The sequence below is a fragment of the Trichomycterus rosablanca genome, chromosome 11 (genome assembly GCF_030014385.1).
Source record: "Trichomycterus rosablanca isolate fTriRos1 chromosome 11, fTriRos1.hap1, whole genome shotgun sequence".
NCBI classification, from domain to species: domain Eukaryota; kingdom Metazoa; phylum Chordata; class Actinopteri; order Siluriformes; family Trichomycteridae; genus Trichomycterus; species Trichomycterus rosablanca.
The window spans coordinates 9,530,097-9,550,945 of NC_085998.1; the positions used below are offsets into that span (position 1 = coordinate 9,530,097).

The 20,849-nt window shown below is 42.3% G+C and overlaps 1 protein-coding gene across 1 annotated transcript; it reads right to left on the minus strand.

Moving 5' to 3' along the window:
- Positions 1 to 485: 485 nt before the first annotated feature.
- znf296 (zinc finger protein 296) lies at positions 486 to 20,100 on the minus strand. Its single transcript, XM_063004546.1, has 3 exons — positions 19,945 to 20,100; positions 13,095 to 13,412; positions 486 to 2,862 (listed from the first exon to the last, which is right to left on the minus strand). Exons 1-3 carry the CDS (start codon positions 19,994 to 19,996, stop codon positions 1,424 to 1,426), a joined length of 1,809 nt encoding a protein of 602 aa, XP_062860616.1. The 5' UTR covers positions 19,997 to 20,100; the 3' UTR covers positions 486 to 1,423.
- Between the last annotated feature and the right edge of the window lie 749 nt (positions 20,101 to 20,849).

Here is a 20,849-nt window from a genome sequence, read left to right on the forward strand (position 1 = left end):
ATAATAATAAAAAAAATAATCACAGAAATATGAATCAATATTAGTCAAACCTTTTTTTTTTTTTTTTTTTTTTTACAAATTTGACTTGTTTTTAAGAGCTAAAGAGAGTGCAGATACCCATCTGAGTTTCTTTCAGCAAACAAAATTCCTTACAAAAAAATAATCCTCAGAGCAAAGGAATCTCTTAACGAATACCTCCAAACGTATGTTCACATCGACAGCAAAATTATTCAACAAAGCAGCCACAAATCACAGTTTATTATAACATAAATGCATCAACTGTTGGCAATAATTCATAAATGCAGCAACTGATTTGACTGAGGTGACTACCACTGAGGATTGTGGTAATCAGGATGTACAATCATTTTTTAGAGAAGAAAAAGATGAGAGAAAAACATTGTTTCAATTGGTTATTGAGAAATGAAACTTATGTGAAGCAGCAGTTAGATTCCTCCTGACTCATATAATAACTAAAAACTACTACAATGCCAAGCATAATGAAGAAACTGTGGAGAAATTCCACCTGCTAACCTTAAGTTAAGTTACAAGACAAGTCCACAAAGTGCTCTGCAATTCTTTTATTCATTCATTTTTACTACCCAAATAATTCCAGCCAGGGTCGTGGTTCAACCACGACAGGGACAGGGAGCCGGTCCATTACAAGGGCAACACCCAGGACAATTTAGAGTAGGAAATCCACCTTTGAGGTGTCTAATCCAATTTTCAGGGAGCCACGTTGCTGTTTAACACCCACTTTACCAGCAGTACCCCAGTGCCATTCAGAACTAAAATTCTGTCTGGAAAAGTGCATCTGACAGTAAAGGAAACCAAAAGAGTTTGAAGAAACCACTACGGACGTCCTCATGTAACTTAACCATTATTCTAGCACTAACATCAAGTCTAAAAATTAAACTAGCAACGTAGAGCAATTTGGGCCAAGTGGGTTGAAAGCTACTGCCGATGTGAACATAAGTAAGGAATTACGTCTATTGCCATTAAGAGCCACCAAACTTATTCATCATGACAGACTTTGCAGTATCTCCATGAATGCAAGTGTCCTATGTTCCATTACAAATGTCCCTTTAGTCCTGGACAGATGGGACAGTCACAAGTCATATCACATTTCACTCACCAATGTGAGTGCAATACACCTTAAATAAGTCCTGAATCCTTATAAGAGGCATCTCAGTAGTCTTTTAGGCACTTGGTTGCAATCCAGATTATGGATATTTGATCACTTTTGCTACACACATGGCGGAATGTATGTCTGGTACGATTGTTGGATTTATTAATGGATAAATGGCTGGGTAGGATCAGATCCAAGTGGCCAGTGTGGTGGTGGTGGTCCCTTTGATCGCTAATCCATGTGCAGAATCCCACCGTGCTTGGACAGTGAAGCTCAGACAGTGTTCGAAGTGAGACCTTACTCCACGTTTGTAACCTCAGGAGTGAGTGAGGGCACTCCGTTTGAGCTGACCATTATCTCCGATTCCTCCTCTTTGAGTTTTTCAGATTCATTAGCTTCTGTTGGTATGGGATCATCCTCTAGTTTCATGGTAAGGTTGGCTGCCTGGCTGTAGGTCCCGACTGCAGCGTGGCTGATGCCGTGAGTCTTCTTGAGATGCTTCTCCAGCGTGGCGTAGACTGTGAAGGGCACAGAGCAGAGCTGGCACTGAAAGGGGGCGCGAGTGCCGCGAGCACCATGGGTCTTCATATGGCGAGTGAGCTTGCTGCTCTGGGCGCAGGCGTAGCTGCACAATCCACAGCGGTAAGGACGCTCGCCAGTGTGGCTACGTCGATGCACGGTGAGGTTGCTGCTGTTACGGAAGTGCTTGCCACAGAACTCGCATGCTTCTTCTCTCTTCTTGCGACCTGTAGGCTGGCGTCTATCGTTTTCCAGCTGCCAGTCCTGAGCTACATCCATGTTTATGACCTCCGTCTCTGCATCTAGGTCACCTTCTCTCTCTGCTTCTCGATCAGGCCGCTTGGGAGTGCAGTTGCCGCTGGCAATGCCACTCTCACCCGTCTCTCCACTGTCTAACGATCCCTCTGAGGGGCTTCCGTAAGGAGAGGGGTGCTGTGGTTCCCCTTGCCCCTCTTCATACACCCCTGCCTGTGGCTGGTAGTACCTCAGCATGCCAGCTCTGGACTGGGAGGACAGGAGAATAAGACCTGTACCTGCATGTTCATCTTGATGCCCACCTTCACCTAACCCCTGAGAAAATCTGGTCTGAAGCTTCACATCCTCATTCATGGCTGAGCTTTCCGACACTTTCAGCAAAGTTTCCGGACCTTTCCGGTGGCTCCTCATGTGCCGGGTAAGTTCGCCACTCTGTGCGAAGGATAACTGGCATACGTTACAGTGGTAGGGCTTTTCGCAGGCATGGGTACGTCTGTGGGCGGAGAGGCTGCGCAGCGACTGAAAGCTCTGACCGCACACTTCGCAGGAGAAGGCGCCCACCCTTAAAGGGGTGGAATGAGGAAAAGGAGACGCAGCAGGTGGAGACGGGGATGGTGATGGCACAACCCCGCCGTTCCCGACGCTGACCTCGGCTAGACGCTGCAGACACAATGAGAAGTTCAAACCCTGCAGATCCTGACCTGCTGGTAATGAGGCGTGACTCTGAGGCTGGTGTGAGCGAGGTAAACGCTTTGTGGTGGAGGTTGAACTGTGGAAGGCAGAGGCCAGGGTGGCACCCAGGTGGCGTGGATCCAATATGGCTGCTGGTTTGGGTTTAGAGTAGTAGTTGGACTCCAGTTGGTAGAGATTAAGGGAGTGTGTATGCTGGGCATGCTGAAGGAGAGCCCACGCACTGGGTAACACACTCTCACATACACGACAGGTGAAGCTGGATGGCTCGTCTGTAGCAGAAAAAGAAATATAGAACCTGTATTAATATATATTAGTTTTATATTCATAAACAAGTCATAAAATGTATTATTTTATTTAAAAAAGTTTTTCTGTGCGTTATAATTTTAAATCAAATTGCGGTCTTCCATTTACACTATTCTAGGGATTTAAAGGTGTGCAACCATACTGTTTACCATTTCTCCATAGATTGTAAGTTTAAAAGCCACAGCCAATTGTTGGGTGAAATAGATAGCATTTTGGTCTTAGTTTTACTTGGTTTGAAGGAGAAACGTGTTGACCCTTGAGCTCTTAGATCAATATCTGTTGTGCAGTAAGGGAGACACAGCTAGTGGGTGTGAATTAGGAGGGGTGTTTTTTGCCAAGTACATTGAAAACTAACAGAAAAAGCTCGTCAGGTAGCTTGAACTACCTGACATCAGTTATTAAACTTAGGGTTAGGAACATACTCAATGAAAATGCCACCAGCTGCATGTTTTTGGACTGTGGGAGGAAACCGGATCTCCCGTGGAAACCCACGCAGACACAGGGAGAACATTCAAACTCCACACAGAAAGGACCCGGACCGCCCCACCTGGCGATCGAACACAGGACCTTCTTGCTGTGAGGTTACAGTGCTACCCACTAAGCCACCGTGCCGCCCCATTCCTATGTTAGAATACATTAAAATACTAATATGATTTCAATTCTATTATGATTAATTGTGCAGAGATGCAGACATTTTTATTCACAGTGCGACAAACGACACATTGGTTTAATCAAAAGAGAATGACAGGGCAAAATGCAAAACAGGGGCCACCCAAACAGGCATGGCTAGTCCAGTAAGAAAATTACACCGCTCAGTGCCTAAGGTCATGTGTGAGAATGCACGAAGCCCGTCAATCAGACAGTTTACAGCATGAAAATAAAAGGACTTTAGAAAGAGGCCGCCCATAAGTCACTGAAAGCAAAGGCAGTTCATTTGAGCAGGGCAGAACAGGTTCAACTGCAAACTGAAAGTAGGGCAAACTTCAGTCAGGGTTCTAATAAAACATTATGCTCTAGCACTTTTGTATGTGTGAGAGGATCTCAATTGTAGCTGTACTTATCTTATGAACTAATAAATCTTTTGTACTGTAGTATTGTTGTGCACTGCATAAACATTTCTAACAATGGTGCTTTCTATATAGAGCCAAATATACAACGTACACAGACCAGGCATAACATTATGACCACTGACAGGTGAAGTGTATAACACTGATTATCTCTTCATCACAGTACCTGTTAGTGGGTGGGATATGTTAGGCAGCAAGTGAACATTTTATCCTCAAAGTTGATGTGTTAGAAGCAGGAAAAATGGGCAAGCGTAAGGATTTGAGCTTGACGAGGACCAAATTGTGACGGCTAGACGACTGGGTCAGAGCATCTCCAAAACTGCAGCTCTTGTGGGGTGTTCCCAGTCTGCAGTGGTCAGTATCTTTCAAAAGTGGTCCAAGGAAGGCTCATTGATGCATGTGGGGAGCGAAGGCTGGTCCGTGTGGTTCGATCCAACAGACGAGCTACTGTAGCTCAAACTGCTGAAGAAGTTCATGCTGGTTCTGATAGAAAGGTGTCAGAATACACAGTGCATCACAGTTTGTTGCGTATGGGGCTGCATAACCACAGACCAGTCAGTTAGGAAGGTGGTTATAATGTTATGCCTGATCGGTGTACGTCCAAAGGCATTTAGACATCTGCCCATGAGCTTGTTGAGCATCTCTATGTGATCTTTTTAGCTATAACAGCAGTCACACTTATGAGAAAGCTTCAAGGCTTTAAGATATGTCTGTGGGAATTTGTGCCCATTCAGTCATAAGGGTATTTGTAGGAAAACCTCAGTTGCTGTTCCAGTTCATTCCAAAGCTGTTCAGTAAGGCTGAGGTCAGGGCTCGGTGCAGGCTGCTTTCATGTCTTTATAGAGCTTGCTTTGTGCACAGGGGCACAGTCATGCTGGACCAGAAAAGGGCCTTCCCTAAACTGTTGCTGCAAATTTAGAAGCATATAATTTTCTTTATACTGATTTATTACACCTGGTATTAACTGTTAAGGCTGAAACACACAAATGCCAAAAATCAGAAAGGGTTTCCCAATACTTTTGTCCACATAGTGTACCATAATGAACTGGAAAACTGACTTGCTAAATCTGTACTTCCCAGGATCATAAAAAAGAACTGAAATCATGCCACAACACAGCTATGCTTTGCATAAATGTAAATACCTTTCCAGGGGTGGACTAGTATAAATGACTAGTCTGGGCATCACAGACAAGCAGCCACACTGGTAAATTTGATCATCATCATTTTTATCCACTTTGCCATTTCAGCAACATACAAATTACATTTTAGTCCCTAAAAAAACTAATCATTTAAAAAGCATATTAGCTCCCAATTCCAAAAGAGAGTATTTGTTTTATCAAGATGGCTGTTATAAACCGGTATGTTCAATTCAGATTCAACCGAGATACAGATTTATAAACTGAAAAACAGAAACTGGTCTAACTTTAAGGATTTGCCCTATTGGTTGGCATCACTAAACCACTTGACTAAACAGTGTGGAAAAGCCAGCATGTTGTTCGCTATGTAGCCAACGGCACTAAATGATCTCCCTACCCCAAATCATCACAAAAACGTAATACAATTGAATTATATAAATTAATTATATAAAGGAAATTATTTCCTGTTCCAGCATGACATAAAGACATGAAGAAAAGCTCTGTTTAAAGAAACTCCAGTGGCCTGCACAGAGCTCTGACCTCAGCCCCACTGAACAGCTTTGGAATAAACTAGAACATCAATTGAGACTTTCTTGACCAACATTAGTGCCCAGCCATACAAATGCTGAATGGGTCCAAATCCCCCCCAGACAAACTTCAAAGAGTGGCTGCTGTTACAGATGAAAAGATCACAGAGATCACTCTATTTTAATACCATCTGTTTTTTAAAATGGGATGTCCAACAAGCTCATGGTCAGGTGTCCAAGTACTTTTGGCCATACGGTGTACTTCAAATAATAACTGGGGCTTCTGAAAGAAACATCAGCACAATTATGATGACAGGATTTTTATAGGTGAACAGCTGCAGACATGTACAGTGACAAATGTTTTCTTAAATAGTGTAAAGCACTTCACCACTGGACTCAGAAGAAGTAAAATGCATTTTCTGATAGGATAGTTTGGAACATGGACTGCAGTCAGTCCTCAACATCAGTGCCCAATTTTACTAATACTTTCGTGGTTGAAAAGAAGAGAATCCCTTAACTCATGTTCCAAACTCTAGTGAGAAGCCTTTTAGAACAATAGAAGCTGCTATATTATCTAAGAGGGACTGACTCCATTGCTTTTGTAGACTGAATGTTGTGGGATGAGGAAGGGACATGGGCAAAATGTCAGTGACCTTGCCTGGATGAAGAGCTACAAGTAAAGTGAAATGAAAGTGTAGAAAAGGACAAAAAGTAAGCAAGAAGACTAGATGATATGTGTGTTTATTATTAGCTTTGTCTTTCTTCTTATGAGCTGCTCACCAATTAAGCTGCAAATTGCTAATTAGCGGAACGAGCCGAAATGAAGGCAATATGCAAATTATTCCTGAGTCAGCCTCCGTTATAAATGGGGCCTCTCCGCATAAATCACAAATGAGAAACAGGATCTCAAAAAACCAGAGTGGAAAAATTGCATTTCATTTTATTTTCGGCTGCCAAAGGGCTCAAGGCTGAATGTTCTAAGCCTCTTTCATGTCTCCTTAAGTCAAAATCCTTCTGTATTTTACTAAAGGAGGGGTAAAGGGGTGAAGAGAGAGAAGATTAAAAAGTGTCTCTGTGTCTGAGCCCGGTCTCAGGCTCGAGGGCTGGAAGGAGAGGGCTTAGAGGAGAACACATGCCTTTAGGGAACGAGGTTAAAAGTGGGTAGTGAGAAAAAGGAAAATAAGTTTGACTTAAGAACAAAGGGGGGAAAAACGTGACATTGTTTAATCCAGAAAAAACACAAGCTTGACGAGTGCACCTTCGGTCCTTCCGCACGAGCCCCCTTCTGCCTGCAAATCTCTCCCCTGGGTGGAGGAGGCAGGGGAGGCAGGAGGCGGGGGGGCTTTTTATTCTTGAGGTCCTGGAGTGAAACACAATACCCAACCCGTCTTTCTCTCTCGCCCCTTCTCCTATTTTTGTAAAGATTCCCATTTGGCCCAGGGTAGCACTTGCATATTAAGCAGAAGCAATAACTGCTAATTAAAAATGCAGATTGGCTGGGAGCTCTAACGAGCAGCAGGCGGAATCTTCTTCCTCTCGGGAGCTCAGGGGAAAATACGAGGCGGGAGAGAGAGAAAGAGAATGAAAGAATAATGAGATGTGAGAAGTGAGAAGATAGGGTATCAACGTCTGATGGTCCATCAGAAGGCGCCGGTGACTTTTGCGCAAAGATGCAGTCGAGTGCGAAACTCACAGATTCTCTGTGGCAGAGGGACACCGAAAGATTGTGGGGTAACTGAATTTTTGTAAAATGAGTCAGAGTGAAAGTGCAAATCAGACAAGTACTGTCCGCCACTCATCCGCTCATGCCGTTACACACTTGCCCTCATGTAGGCTTCGTAAACGCATCATAATGCGACTTGGCTCATGTAACAAATTTATATTGTTGCATTATACTTGCTAGTTTTGGTAATGTGTCAAAATTCAAAACATTAAAATATTAATGCTAAAACATTAATGCTGCCAAAACAGTCCTGCAACTGTGATGCACTGTGTATTCTGACACCTTTCTATCAGAACCAGCATGAACTTCTTCAACAATTTCTGTTGCAGCTCATCTGTTGGATCGGACCACACGGGTCAGCCTTCGCTCCCCACGTGCATCAATGAGCCTTGGCCACCCATGACCCTGTCGCCAGTTTACCACTGTTTCTTTCTTGGACCACTTTAGATAAATACTGACCACTGCAGACTGGTAACACCCCACAAGAGCTGCAGTTTTGGAGATGCTCTGACTTGGTCGTCTAGCCGCAATTTGGCCCTTGTCGCTCAAATCCTTACGCTTGCCCATTTTTCCTGCTTCTAACACATTAACTTTGAGGATAAAATGTTCCCTTGTTGCCTAATATATCCCACCCACTAACAGGTGCCGTGATAAAGAGATAATCAGTGTTATTCACTTAATTTGTCAGTGGTCATAATGTTATGCCTCGTCTGTGTATCACAAAATTGGCTGTGTCCCAATCCGCAAACTACAATAGCAAACTGTTTCATTTGTGCATCACTAAGTGTTAATAAACACTATTACCCTCATTCCAGGTGGATTTCCTTCAGTTTCTCCTATCTTCAAAAACATGCCAGTAGTTAAGTTGCATATTTGTCCCTAAGAGTGTGAGTGAATGATAAGTGCATGTTGCCCAATGATGGACTGGTGTCATGTCCAGTGTATTCCTGGCTTTCACCCAGTGTTTTCAGGTAGGTTTTGGACCTACTGTGATTACAATTAACTGGTTATTAAAGGTAAATGATAAATGAATGCATAAACAAATAGCATTTTAGGTCTCTCCATCTTTTTTTCAAAGTCACACCACACACACATTGACGTGAACCGTGAACTTGAACACCTGAATAATGATGCAATTATAAATAACAGTGAGTAATTTTTTATTATTATTTTTCAGCTTACAGAGCCTGTAAAAGCCACAAAGACTGACTTTCACTTCCTCACCATATATTATAGTGAATTTCTATATGTGGCCAGAGCTATAATCGAATGAAAAACCACTGAATACCTCTGTTAATGCATCTTTTTTGATACGGATCATTGCTTTGCTTCCTGCAAACACACACTTTCATTTATTTGTGAAATGCACAGAGACGGACTGAACCCTAAATCTCGCAGCGGTGTGGACAGAGGCCGTGTGTATCGGCAGCTCCTTACAAAGGAAGGAAGTGCAGACATGTGCGTGTGAGTGTGTGCATGTGTTCATGTTTTGTAGATAAAGATCGGTCATAACTACTGGGTCCCTTGGCGAACACTTGTTACCTTTAATAAACTGCGACATTAGCTAAGTTTAGCGCCATAAGGTAATGACAGACCCTGTGGACCACAGATTTGGTTCCTCTAGTCTAACTGTTGAGAGGAAGACCTGTAGTAATACCAAGTGGATAAATAAAGACCAGCAGTAGCACCTGTGCTGAATAATGACCCCACCAGAATATCAAAGCATCGAAAGTAACACGCCAGACCACAGAGACTCACTGGCAGGCAATAAACACATAAACCTAATAACCAATATATGCTTAATCCGCAAAAATGTAGATATAAAACAGTAAGTGATCACTGAGCGGTGAAACCAAAGTGCTGTATGCTGAATAACAGGAAGTCTGAAGTGACTGAGGTTGAAAAACAGTAATGTAAATTCAGCTATGTCACTACAGAGGTTCAAATCCCAGCAGTGCTATCGACTTGTCAGGTGTTTACCTACATACTTTGTTTGCGTGTGTGTGTGTGTGTGTGGGGGGGGTGGGGGTGGGGGTGGGGGGTGTCTCTGTGATGGATTGGTATCCTGTACGGGGTGTGTTGCTGCACTGACCAGGTTAAGATGGTGGTAAACCATATATATATATATATATATATATATATATATATATATATATATATATATATATATATATATATATACTGTATATATATACTGTATATATATATACAGTGTATCACAAAAGTGAGTACACCCCTCACATTTCTGCAGATATTTAAGTATATCTTTTCATGGGACAACACTGACAAAATGACACTTTCACACAATGAAAAGTAGTCTGTGTGCAGCTTATATAACAGTGTAAATTTATTCTTCCCTCAAAATAACTCAATATACAGCCATTAATGTCTAAACCACCGGCAACAAAAGTGAGTACACCCCTTAGTGAAAGTTCCTGAAGTGTCAATATTTTGTGTGGCCACCATTATTTCCCAGAACTGCCTTAACTCTCCTGGGCATGGAGTTTACCAGAGCTTCACAGGTTGCCACTGGAATGCTTTTCCACTCCTCCATGACGACATCACGGAGCTGGCGGATATTCGAGACTTTGCGCTCCTCCACCTTCCGCTTGAGGATGCCCCAAAGATGTTCTATTGGGTTTAGGTCTGGAGACATGCTTGGCCAGTCCATCACCTTTACCCTCAGCCTCTTCAATAAAGCAGTGGTCGTCTTAGAGGTGTGTTTGGGGTCATTATCATGCTGGAACACTGCCCTGCGACCCAGTTTCCGGAGGAAGGGGATCATGCTCTGCTTCAGTATTTCACAGTACATATTGGAGTTCATGTGTCCCTCAATGAAATGTAACTCCCCAACACCTGCTGCACTCATGCAGCCCCAGACCATGGCATTCCCACCACTATGCTTGACTGTAGGCATGACACACTTATCTTTGTACTCCTCACCTGATTGCCGCCACACATGCTTGAGACCATCTGAACCAAACAAATTAATCTTGGTCTCATCAGACCATAGGACATGGTTCCAGTAAACCATGTCCTTTGTTGACATGTCTTCAGCAAACTGTTTGCGGGCTTTCTTGTGTAGAGACTTCAGAAGAGGCTTTCTTCTGGGGTGACAGCCATGCAGACCAATTTGATGTAGTGTGCGGCGTATAGTCTGAGCACTGACAGGTTGACCCCCCACCTTTTCAATCTCTGCAGCAATGCTGACAGCACTCCTGCGCCTATCTTTCAAAGACAGCAGTTGGATGTGACGCTGAGCACGTGCACTCAGCTTCTTTGGACGACCAACGCGAGGTCTGTTCTGAGTGGACCCTGCTCTTTTAAAACGCTGGATGATCTTGGCCACTGTGCTGCAGCTCAGTTTCAGGGTGTTGGCAATCTTCTTGTAGCCTTGGCCATCTTCATGTAGCGCAACAATTCGTCTTTTAAGATCCTCAGAGAGTTCTTTGCCATGAGGTGCCATATTGGAACTTTCAGTGACCAGTATGAGAGAGTGTGAGAGCTGTACTACTAAATTGAACACACCTGCTCCCTATGCACACCTGAGACCTAGTAACACTAACAAATCACATGACATTTTGGAGGGAAAATGACAAGCAGTGCTCAATTTGGACATTTAGGGGTGTAGTCTCTTAGGGGTGTACTCACTTTTGTTGCCGGTGGTTTAGACATTAATGGCTGTATATTGAGTTATTTTGAGGGAAGAATAAATTTACACTGTTATATAAGCTGCACACAGACTACTTTTCATTGTGTGAAAGTGTCATTTTGTCAGTGTTGTCCCATGAAAAGATATACTTAAATATCTGCAGAAATGTGAGGGGTGTACTCACTTTTGTGATACACTGTATATATATGCCAATCAATCATAACATTAAAACCACCTCCTTGTTTCTACACTCACTGTCCATTTTATCAGCTCCACTTACCATATAGAAGCACTGACTGTAGTCCATCTCTTTTTGTACAAACTGTTTTAACCTGCTTTCACTCTGTTCTTCAATGGTCAGGACCACCACAGAGCAGATATTATTTATGTGGTGGATGATTCTCAGCACTGCAGTGACACTGACACGGTATTGTCTGTATTTATGCTGTATAACACTGCAATAATTTCTGCACCTTATGTGACTGCTGCTATGTGCCTTTTTTTACTGCCTTAGTTTATTTCTATTTTTATTCCTCTGTATATAAAACGTTTTTATAGTTTAAATTTGTATATTTTTAAAAAAGTTTTATACTAAGTTTTTTATTCTGTAAGTTTAATTTTGTTCTTATGTATAATACTTATTGATGTTTGGAGGACGAACAAAGTAAGAATTTAATTGTACAGTGTAACTGCTGGTTCTTCTGTGCACATGACAATAAAACTCTTGAAAAGGTGGTGGTGAGTTAGTATGTGTTGTGCTGGTATGAGTGGATCAGACACAGCAGCGCTGCTGGAGTTTTTAAATACCGTGTCCACTCACTGTCCACTCTATTAGACACTCCTACCTAGTTGGTCCACCTTGTAGATGTAGAGTCAGAGACGATCGCTCATCTATTGCTGCTGTTTGAGTTGGTCATCTTCTAGACCTTCATCAGTGGTCACAGGACGCTGCCCACGGGACGCTGTTGGCTGGATATTTTTGGTTGGTGGACTATTCTAAGTCCAGCAGTGACAATGAGGTGTTTAAAAACTCCAGCAGCGATGCTGTGTCTGATCCACTCATACCAGCACAACACACACTAACACACCACCACCATGTCAGTGTCACTGCAGTGCTGAGAATGACCAACTACCCAAATAATACCTGCTCTGTAGTGGTCCCGGGAGAGTCCTCACCATTGAAGAACAGCATGAAAGGGGGCTAACAAAGCATGTAGAAAGACAGATGGACTACAGTCAGTAATTGTAGAACTACAAAGTGTTCCAAGATGGTAAGTGGAGCTGATAAAATGGACAGTGAGTGTAGAAACAAGGAGGTGGTTTTAATGTTATGCCTGATCAGTGTGTGTATGTATATATATTTAATTTGTGTTTTAGGTAGCATGATTATAATAAACTGGTCACTTAAGATCAATAATAAATGAATGCATAAACAAATGCATTTGTTTTTAACATGGAATGTCCAACAAGCTCATGGTCAGGTGTCCAAATACTTTTGGCCATACAGTGGCTATATATGGTTTATGAATACTTCTAAGTAGTTTGTTACCTATCTAAAATAAATAAATGTGGAATGTGGAAACTGTGTACCATCATTTGACAGATGAATAATACTTAAAGCTATGGTACATACACCATGGTAAAAAGTTACTGAATAGTGGAACAAAAGTTCAGTTTGTTTGTCAGTTTGTTTGTCAGTGTGTGTGTGTGTGTGTGTGTGTGTGTGTGTGTGTGTGTGTGTGTGTGTGTGTGTGTGTGTGTGTACAGCTCTGGGAATTGGGCTGTTGCGTGGCCTGACTGCTCTGTTTACCTGGACATCTCACCTGAGAGACCGAGCTAAGGCGATGCTCAGGTGTGTCTCTCTCAGTTTAGTCCCCCGGGTGCGTACAAACATGCGTGTGTTTACGGCAGCGCGTAACCGAACCGGTGTGTAACTGAACTACCTATCCCTTCCGCACAATTAGCAGTGGCGTGTCTAACTCACAGAGGCTTCAGCGCCGCAGCAACCCCGACCTTAATGAGACGGACTGGGGCATGTTCGTTATGTGAAAAGACAATAAAAAGACTGACACTAATTAGTGCCCAGATCTCACCTGCTCGGTTGGTCTCCAGCTTCGCACCTGGCTCTTTCTCCCATCGTCTGCCGCTTGTCCTCCTCAGATCTACGTAGCCCGGGTCCGGATGTGTGTTCGGGCCACTTTGGAGGATGTGATTGGCTGGAGACGGAGGGGTGTGGTTCTGAAAGCCTGTCCTGGTGCTGTTGCATCCTCCCTGCTTGTGCTGGATGAAAGTGAGGATGTGGGCGAGGGGGAAAGCTTGACCACACTGACCACACGTCAAGAGATCGCTGCCGCCAGACATGTGATCGGAAGTGTGGAGAGAGCTTTGTGTCTCACTGGACTCTGGGGCATCTAAAGTAGGGGGAAAAAATAGAAATCATGATTCTATATGACATCAATATTACAATGTATATTCATTGGAGAATATTATTAACCGATAAATATTACTTTAAAAACAATGACAGTAAAGTTGGCATCAAATACCAAAAATAAATCAAATCAAATAAATTGTTTGCATATATTTGTGCTAAAAAGCTTGATGTTCCACCACTACTTTGTTGCCAGCAAGGGTGAATTTAAATATTACATTTTTATTCCTGTCCCTATGCCCTCCCTAATGATCAGGAAAAATAATTCTAAAAGCTTTTGTCTTTTTTTATCTGCTGTCTGAAATTCACCCTCCATGCCACCTGGTCACTGGTGAATGGGGCACAAAATGGATGATTGCTAATGTCCTAGTCTGCTTTTGTACCCCAAGGCAAGGGACTTAAACTATAGCCATAGGCAGTGTCACCCACAATCTGGCAGGCAGCAGGAACGTAAACACTCCCCTAACTGAATAGAGGCACCTGTCTTAATATTTATGATACAATTGCAATTGCAAATAAGACTGTATCAGACAAAAACGATGAAATGACATGTATCAGTGCTGATTCTTTGTGTATAGGTGAGTAAACGAATATGAGGAACTCTCTAGGATTGTCTTCTGTGGAACATTTTTGCTTTACACAAGTTCATTCAAGCAACCAGTTAGGTAGCATACACCGTATGACCAGAAGTATGTGTCCAACCCCTTTGAAGACATAACAGCCTTCAAGCTAAAGGGAAGGTATTACACAAGATTGTGGAATGATTTTATGGGAATTTGTGACGGTTCAGTGGATGTTGGTAAGTTGTGTAAGTGTGCATGTGTAGGAGGAGGAATGACCCCTTTTCAAATGCCCTGTTGTTAGATATTTATCAGACTAGGTTATTTAAAAAGTGCCATTACACAAAATTAACTTAAGATATTACATTTTGTAATACAATTCAATTTATTTAAAGAATGAAGTTATCCAACATGCACACCACCCTTATAAAACTACGCAACACATCAAGCCAAAAATGGATATGCTTTTCAACTGAATGCCTACCAGTAAAGTAGCTACTTTTATGTTTGTCAGTTCTAGTAAAAGAGGTGTCGTCCTAGTAAGAGGGGGATGTAAATGTGCCTGTTAGTCCTAGCAAAGGATGTATGGTCTGAGCCAGTCAGTCCTGAAGTAAGAGATTTGGCCTGTACCTGTCAGCCTAGTTAGGAGGGGTGGCCTCTGCCGGTCAGTCCTAGTTAAGTGGAGTGGTCTCTGCCTGTCAGTCCTAGTTAAGAGAGGCTTTGTGTGTGTCTGTCAGTTAAAGCAAAGGAGGTGTGGCCTGTGCCTGTCAGTCCTGAAGAAAGAGATTTGGCCTGTGCCTGTCAGTTCTTGACAAGGGACACATTGCCTATGTCTGTCAGTTCAAGCAAAGGGGGTGTGGCCTGTGCCTGTTGGTTCAAGTAAAGGAGGTGTGGCCTGTGCCTGTCAGTCCTAGTTAAAGGGGAATGGCCTCTGCCTGTCAGGCACAAACAATGACTCCCCTAACTAGGACTGTCAGTTCAAGCAAAGGGGGTGTGGCCTGTGCCTGTCAGTTCACATAAAGGAGGTGTGGCTTGTGCCTGTTGGTCCTAGCAAAGGCGTGTGCAGCCTGTGCATGTCAGACTCAGGCAATGCATCCCTTAACCAGGACTGTCAGTTTAAGCAAAGGAGATGTGGCCTGTGCCTGTCAGTCCTAGTTAAGAGAGGCATTGCCTGTGCCTGGCAGTTAAAATAATGGAGGTGTGGCCTTTGCCCGTCAGTCCTAATTTAGGGGAGTGGCCTCTACCTGTCAATACTAGGAAAAAGATTTTTGGCCTGTGCCTGTCAGTTCTAGTAAAGGACGTGTGGCTTGTGCGTGTCAGTTTAAGCAAAGAAGGTGTGGCCTGTGCCTGTCAATCCTAAAAAAGGGGTGTGTGGCCTGCGTCTGTCAGTCCTAGTTAACAGAGGCATTGCCTGTGTCTGTCAGGTTAAGCGAAGGAGATGTGGCCTGTGCCTTTCAGTCCTATTTAAGTAAGGCATTGCCCGTGACTGTCTGTTAAAGCAAAGGAGGTATGGCCTGTGCCTGTCTGTCCTGGTAAAGGAGGTTTGGCCTGTGCCTGTCTGTCCTGGTAAAGGAGGTTTGGCCTGTGCCTGTCTGTCCTGGTAAAGGAGGTTTGGCCTGTGCCTTTCAGTCCTAGTTAAGGAGGTTTGGCCTTTGCCTGTCAGTCATAGTTAATAGGGGAGTGGCCTCTGCCTGTCAATACTAGAAAAGGGAGGTGTGGCCTGTGCCTGTATATCCTAGAAAAAGGAGTGTGGCCTGTGCCTGTCAGTCCTAGTAAAAAGAGGCATTGCCTGTCTCAGTTCAAGTAAAGGATGTGTGACCTGTGCCTGTCAGTCCTTGTTAAGGGGGTGTGGCCTGTGCCTGTCAGTCCAAGTAAATGACGTTTGGCTTTTGCTTGTCAGTCCTGGTAAAAGGGGGTGTGACCTGTGTCTGTCATAGTGTAGAAGATGCAACTTTGGAAAGAGTTAGGCCTCGTAAGGAAGGCGTGGCCCAAGTGCCTGTCAGCCTTAATGAAGAAACATGGCTGAATGCAATTTTGAACCATAATGCAATTGCTGCTTAAACGCAAAACTTGTCATATGCACCCCTGCTGGGCATTTTTATGCATCCAGATGACCATAGAAAATGTTTCAATCCTCTTAATGAACAACAACTAGTTCCCGTACTTCACCTCTGACAATTTTCCCTAAAGCTCTTCAAATGACCAACCTAACCAGCTTTGAAACGTCACTCATCTGGCCTGTTTTTTCCCCCTCGCTATTTCTCTGAAGTGCTACTTTCGCTTCTCTGTAGACCCGCGAGCCTCGCTTATCAGGCACCCTCAGTCACCCACTGTCTGGTCAGCAGATGCTGACCACTTCCTGTGTCTCTGCTACTGGGCCTGCTTTCAAACAGGAAGCTCTATCAACGCAGCTACAGTTCGCTGCAGCAACACCCCTGCTACCCGTGTTGATACTTTCCACACCAAACACTCACCAATCACCTCTTGCATGTTCTTACAAATACTTAGTGGCTTTCATGACAAACTACTAGCAAAATTGTGACAGTAGAGCGTGGAGCAGGACCGTGTGACTACATAATAAAGAACGGCTTGACAGGGTGGGCAATTAGATACGGTTCCAGAAGTTAACCAAGCGGAATAATGAGCTGGTACATTTATCACAGTTTTATGTTTTTCTACACCAGGGGCTTCCAGCTGGACTCACAGGACAACTGGTGTGCACCACTGCTGAACAGCCCCCTTGAGAATTACTCACCCCCATGGTGGCAATAAGTAATACAGGAATATATGCTTATAATACTTAAAAATTATCTTGCAATATACCACACAGCTCTAGGGTCCTCGGGACCTGGGTTCCAGCCTACAGTCACTGTCTGTGAGGGGTCAGTATATGGCTTGTGTCCAAATGGATTTCCTCTAGGTACACTGGTTTCCACCTCACGATACATCAGTAAGTGGATTGGCTACTGTAAATTGCTCCTAGGTACGAGTGAGTCAGTGTGTGAATGCCAGTGTATAATGACTTGAGATGGACTGGAACCCTGAGTAAGCTCCAGGCCCACAGCAATACTAATCAAGATACAGAGGATGATGATGATAAATGGATGACTGTACACCCTCATAAGAAACACCACTCTTATATTTCCTGTTATTGAGCTGCCACAGAGAGACAAACCGAGGCACCCAATAAGGTGCCAACTGAATATGTTTATCTAAGACTGTATTTGTCTTGTAGTTCGCAAGGTGCCAAAAAAAACTACTAATCAATCAATTCATCAATCCATCAATTTATTCATTCAAAGCCTATCCCAGGAACACTGATCACAAGGTGTGAAATTAAAAGTGCACCAGTTCATTACAGGGCATCACACTCACTCAAGGCACTCAAGGGGTCAACTTAGACTTGCCAAATGTACCTAAAAAAAGAAAGCTAGCGTCCCGAGAAGAAACACCAAAACAAGTCGTCAGGCTCAATGCAAGCAATAACCAAATGCAAAGATAAAACCTGCACTCTGAAACTGTGCAACACCAACACAACCCGCTAAAACGTGTGCTGATCAGGGTCAGAGCAGGTTGTCCAGCACCACCTAGAAACACTGGGCACAAAGCAAAAAAACACCCTGGAGAGGGACATTAATAGTAACCAGTTTATCTCTTAAGTGTTTACAGGAGGCAGTTCTCCAAGGAAACCCATGCTGCACAGGGAGAATATGTTAAACTCCTCAGATGCAGAGTATAACATCACCTTTTTTTAAGTTTGCGATTAAGCCCATCCAAGTCCAATCCTGCAGTGAGGTAGTAAGTTATCCTACTCTCAAAACAAATCCTAATGCAACGATTCTCAATCCCTGTACCGGACGGAGGCAGGTTAACGTTCCGTCACACAGGTAAATTAGTTACCTCCAAACTAGGTAATGTACAGATCTCGTTATCCCACCTTCTGCACCCATGGAAAGGATGTCCTTACCCGCTACCCGCTGCCCGCTGCCGGCACAGACAGCGATGAGGATGGGCAGGACTAAACTAGTGGTTAGTCTGAAATGTCACCTTTCCTGTTTCTGCTGCTGCTTTTTGCACACAAGGCGCGGCTGCACCGGCCTGCGGTCAGGTAAAGGCATGCAGGGTTGCCAGATTGACCCCAAATTCACATGTAAAAGTATATCTTCGTAGGTTTGAAGCAGTGTTTTTCAGTCGTGTACCCTCTGAGACATAAAACCGCCTTCAGAGTACAGTACCACACACACACACACACACGTGCACTCGCGCACCCTATATGGACAAAAGTGCTAGGTCAACCTTTCTTATTACTGAATTTACGTGTTTCTGCCACAACATTAGATAACAAGTGAAATAAATCAGTGATATAATGGAAAGTATATGCTTTCAACAGAAACAGTTTAGGGAAGGTCATTTTCTGTTTCAGCATGACTATCCCTGTACACAAAGCAAGCTCTATAAAGATATGAAAAAGCTTGGTTTAAAGAAACTCCAGTGTCCTGCAGGGAGCCTTGACCTCAGGCCCGCTGAACAGCTTTGGAATGAACTGGAACATCAATTGAGGCTTTATTGACCAACATCAGTGAACAGAGATACAAATGGTCTTTTGACTGAATGGTCACATATACATATATATACAGTACATACATACATATATATACATATACATACATACATATATATATATACATATACATATACACACACACATATATATATATATATATAAATATAAAAATATATATCAATAAATTATATATATATATATATATATATATATATATATATATATATATATTTATATATATAAATTCCCCACCAACCGACCAATATACATATATATATATATATATATATATATATATATATATATATATATATATATATATATATATATATATATATATATATATATATATATATATATATATATATATATACACACATTAAAACTTAAATGTAAAAATGAATGTTTTTTTTGTAGAGGACTAAAAAGATAAACTTTTATGTACACCTATAAATTTATAATATAATAATGTTTAATGTTATAATTGTGTTTTAGTTGATGAATGAATGGTTTTTTGGTTTTCTTTGTAGAGGACTTCGAACTAAAAAGATAAACTTTTATCTACACCTGTATATTTATAATATGATAATGTTATAATTGTGTTTTAGTTTTATGCCAATAAGGGCAGGAAACCTACTCTTGCAATGATACACTATATGGGCAAAATGATAACGTTTTAGATTTTTCAGTAACTTAACAGCACAAGCAAGTCTGAATTAAAGAAATGCATCATAAGCTAAAAACAACTTTGCATGCAAGATATAACACAAGCTATTGCAAGAAGTCATTGAAGTGTCATCTGCATTGAAACGTAATGACACTGAATGACAGATCAATATGTAAGATCAATATGTAAAATCAAAACAAAACAAAACAAGCAAGGTGGGGAGGATGCAATGAGGAAGTGAACTTGCTTTGCACACCTTGCTGGGTCTACAGTTGATAAAACGTGTCCTCATGTGTGGACGTGCGTGATACAACAGTTACAGTTGTAAATAAGCTAATCATAAACCGCATAGGGAAATGATTGGTTACAAAGCATGCACTATTTTAATTCAATCAAAACATCACAAAGCAAATAAACAAACAAAAAACTGGCATGTTTGGTGAAATACCAGGTCTGGCAAACTTGCATTATATAATATATGAAGGAATAACTGTAGACGTTAAGAGTAGAGCAGGAAGTGTTACTACAAAAACACTGAAACACTAGCTAAGTTGTTTTACTACAATTATGTTGTAGTCATGACGACCGCAGGAGGCGTTATTTATGTTGACACACACACATATACACCTAACATTACTTTATACTAACAGACTATTCAGTAGGTAGCCTGAGTAGGTACTTCAGCAGGTAGGTAGTGGTGTTTGGGACGTGGCCCCACTTTTACCTTGAATCACGCTCAGGTGTTGCGGTCGGCTTCCGAGTTTGCGCCTGGACATGATGAAGAGGTCTGACTGCAGTCCGCAGCTTTTCGTCAATAAACACCTATGAGAAGAAATGAATAGTCCGGAATGACTGAAGCGACCCGTAAAACTGTGACAAAAACCAATGAAGATCTGCAGCTTCCTGACTGTGGTCACGGTCTCTGCACTCTGCCAGTCACTGTTCAAGTTCAGCCAGCTAGCCGCCCAGAGTAGGGGGCGGAGTCTCTAATTAACATAAGCACCACCCACATACGATTCTCCCAGCGTGTAGCCACGCCCCTTTCCACCAAACCTGAGTGGTACTCACTAATTGACCTCTTAGGCTAATTTCTTTAACATGGTCCATGTTAGGATGATTCATTAAATATAAAGTTAACATCGTCAACAGAGAACAAGTCTGAATTTGGTATTTCCTTTAGATTTTGGAGTGAGTCTGTGTCACTTGTGCCTATTTAGTCCAAAGGGGATTTGTGAGGTCAGGTGCTTGTTAGATGAGAAGGTCTGGCTAGCAATCAGTGTTTCAATTGATCCCAACCTGTTTAATAGGGTTTAACTCAGGGCTCTGTGCAGGTCAGTCAAGGTCCTTCACACTTTTTATGAACCTCATCGGGAAAGGAAAGCCCTTTCCTAAACTGGTATCACAAAGTTAAAAGGATTATTACATACATACATTATAAATAAAATCAATATATAAATTTATCTTATGCACCCTTAAAATTAAAAATTAGGAGTGTGTATATACACCCTTTAAAACAGTCAGAACTTCTTTTATTTGAGAGGGTCGCTCATTTCATGACTTGTTTTTTCTTTTTCTTTTGTAATTTCTGCTAATTTCTACTAATAAAATGTATTACATTATTGTTTTTCT

Excerpts from the sequence above, each read along its gene's own strand:
- znf296 (XM_063004546.1), bottom strand. The coding sequence starts at position 19,996 with ATGTCCAGGCGCAAACTCGGAAGCCGACCGCAACACCTGAGCGTGATT. Across the intron at positions 13,413-19,944 it reads ACACCTGAGCGTGATTCAAG|ATGCCCCAGAGTCCAGTGAG; the intron begins GTAAAAGTGGGG and ends CCCCTACTTTAG. Across the intron at positions 2,863-13,094 it reads GCTGGAGACCAACCGAGCAG|ACGAGCCATCCAGCTTCACC; the intron begins GTGAGATCTGGG and ends TTTCTGCTACAG.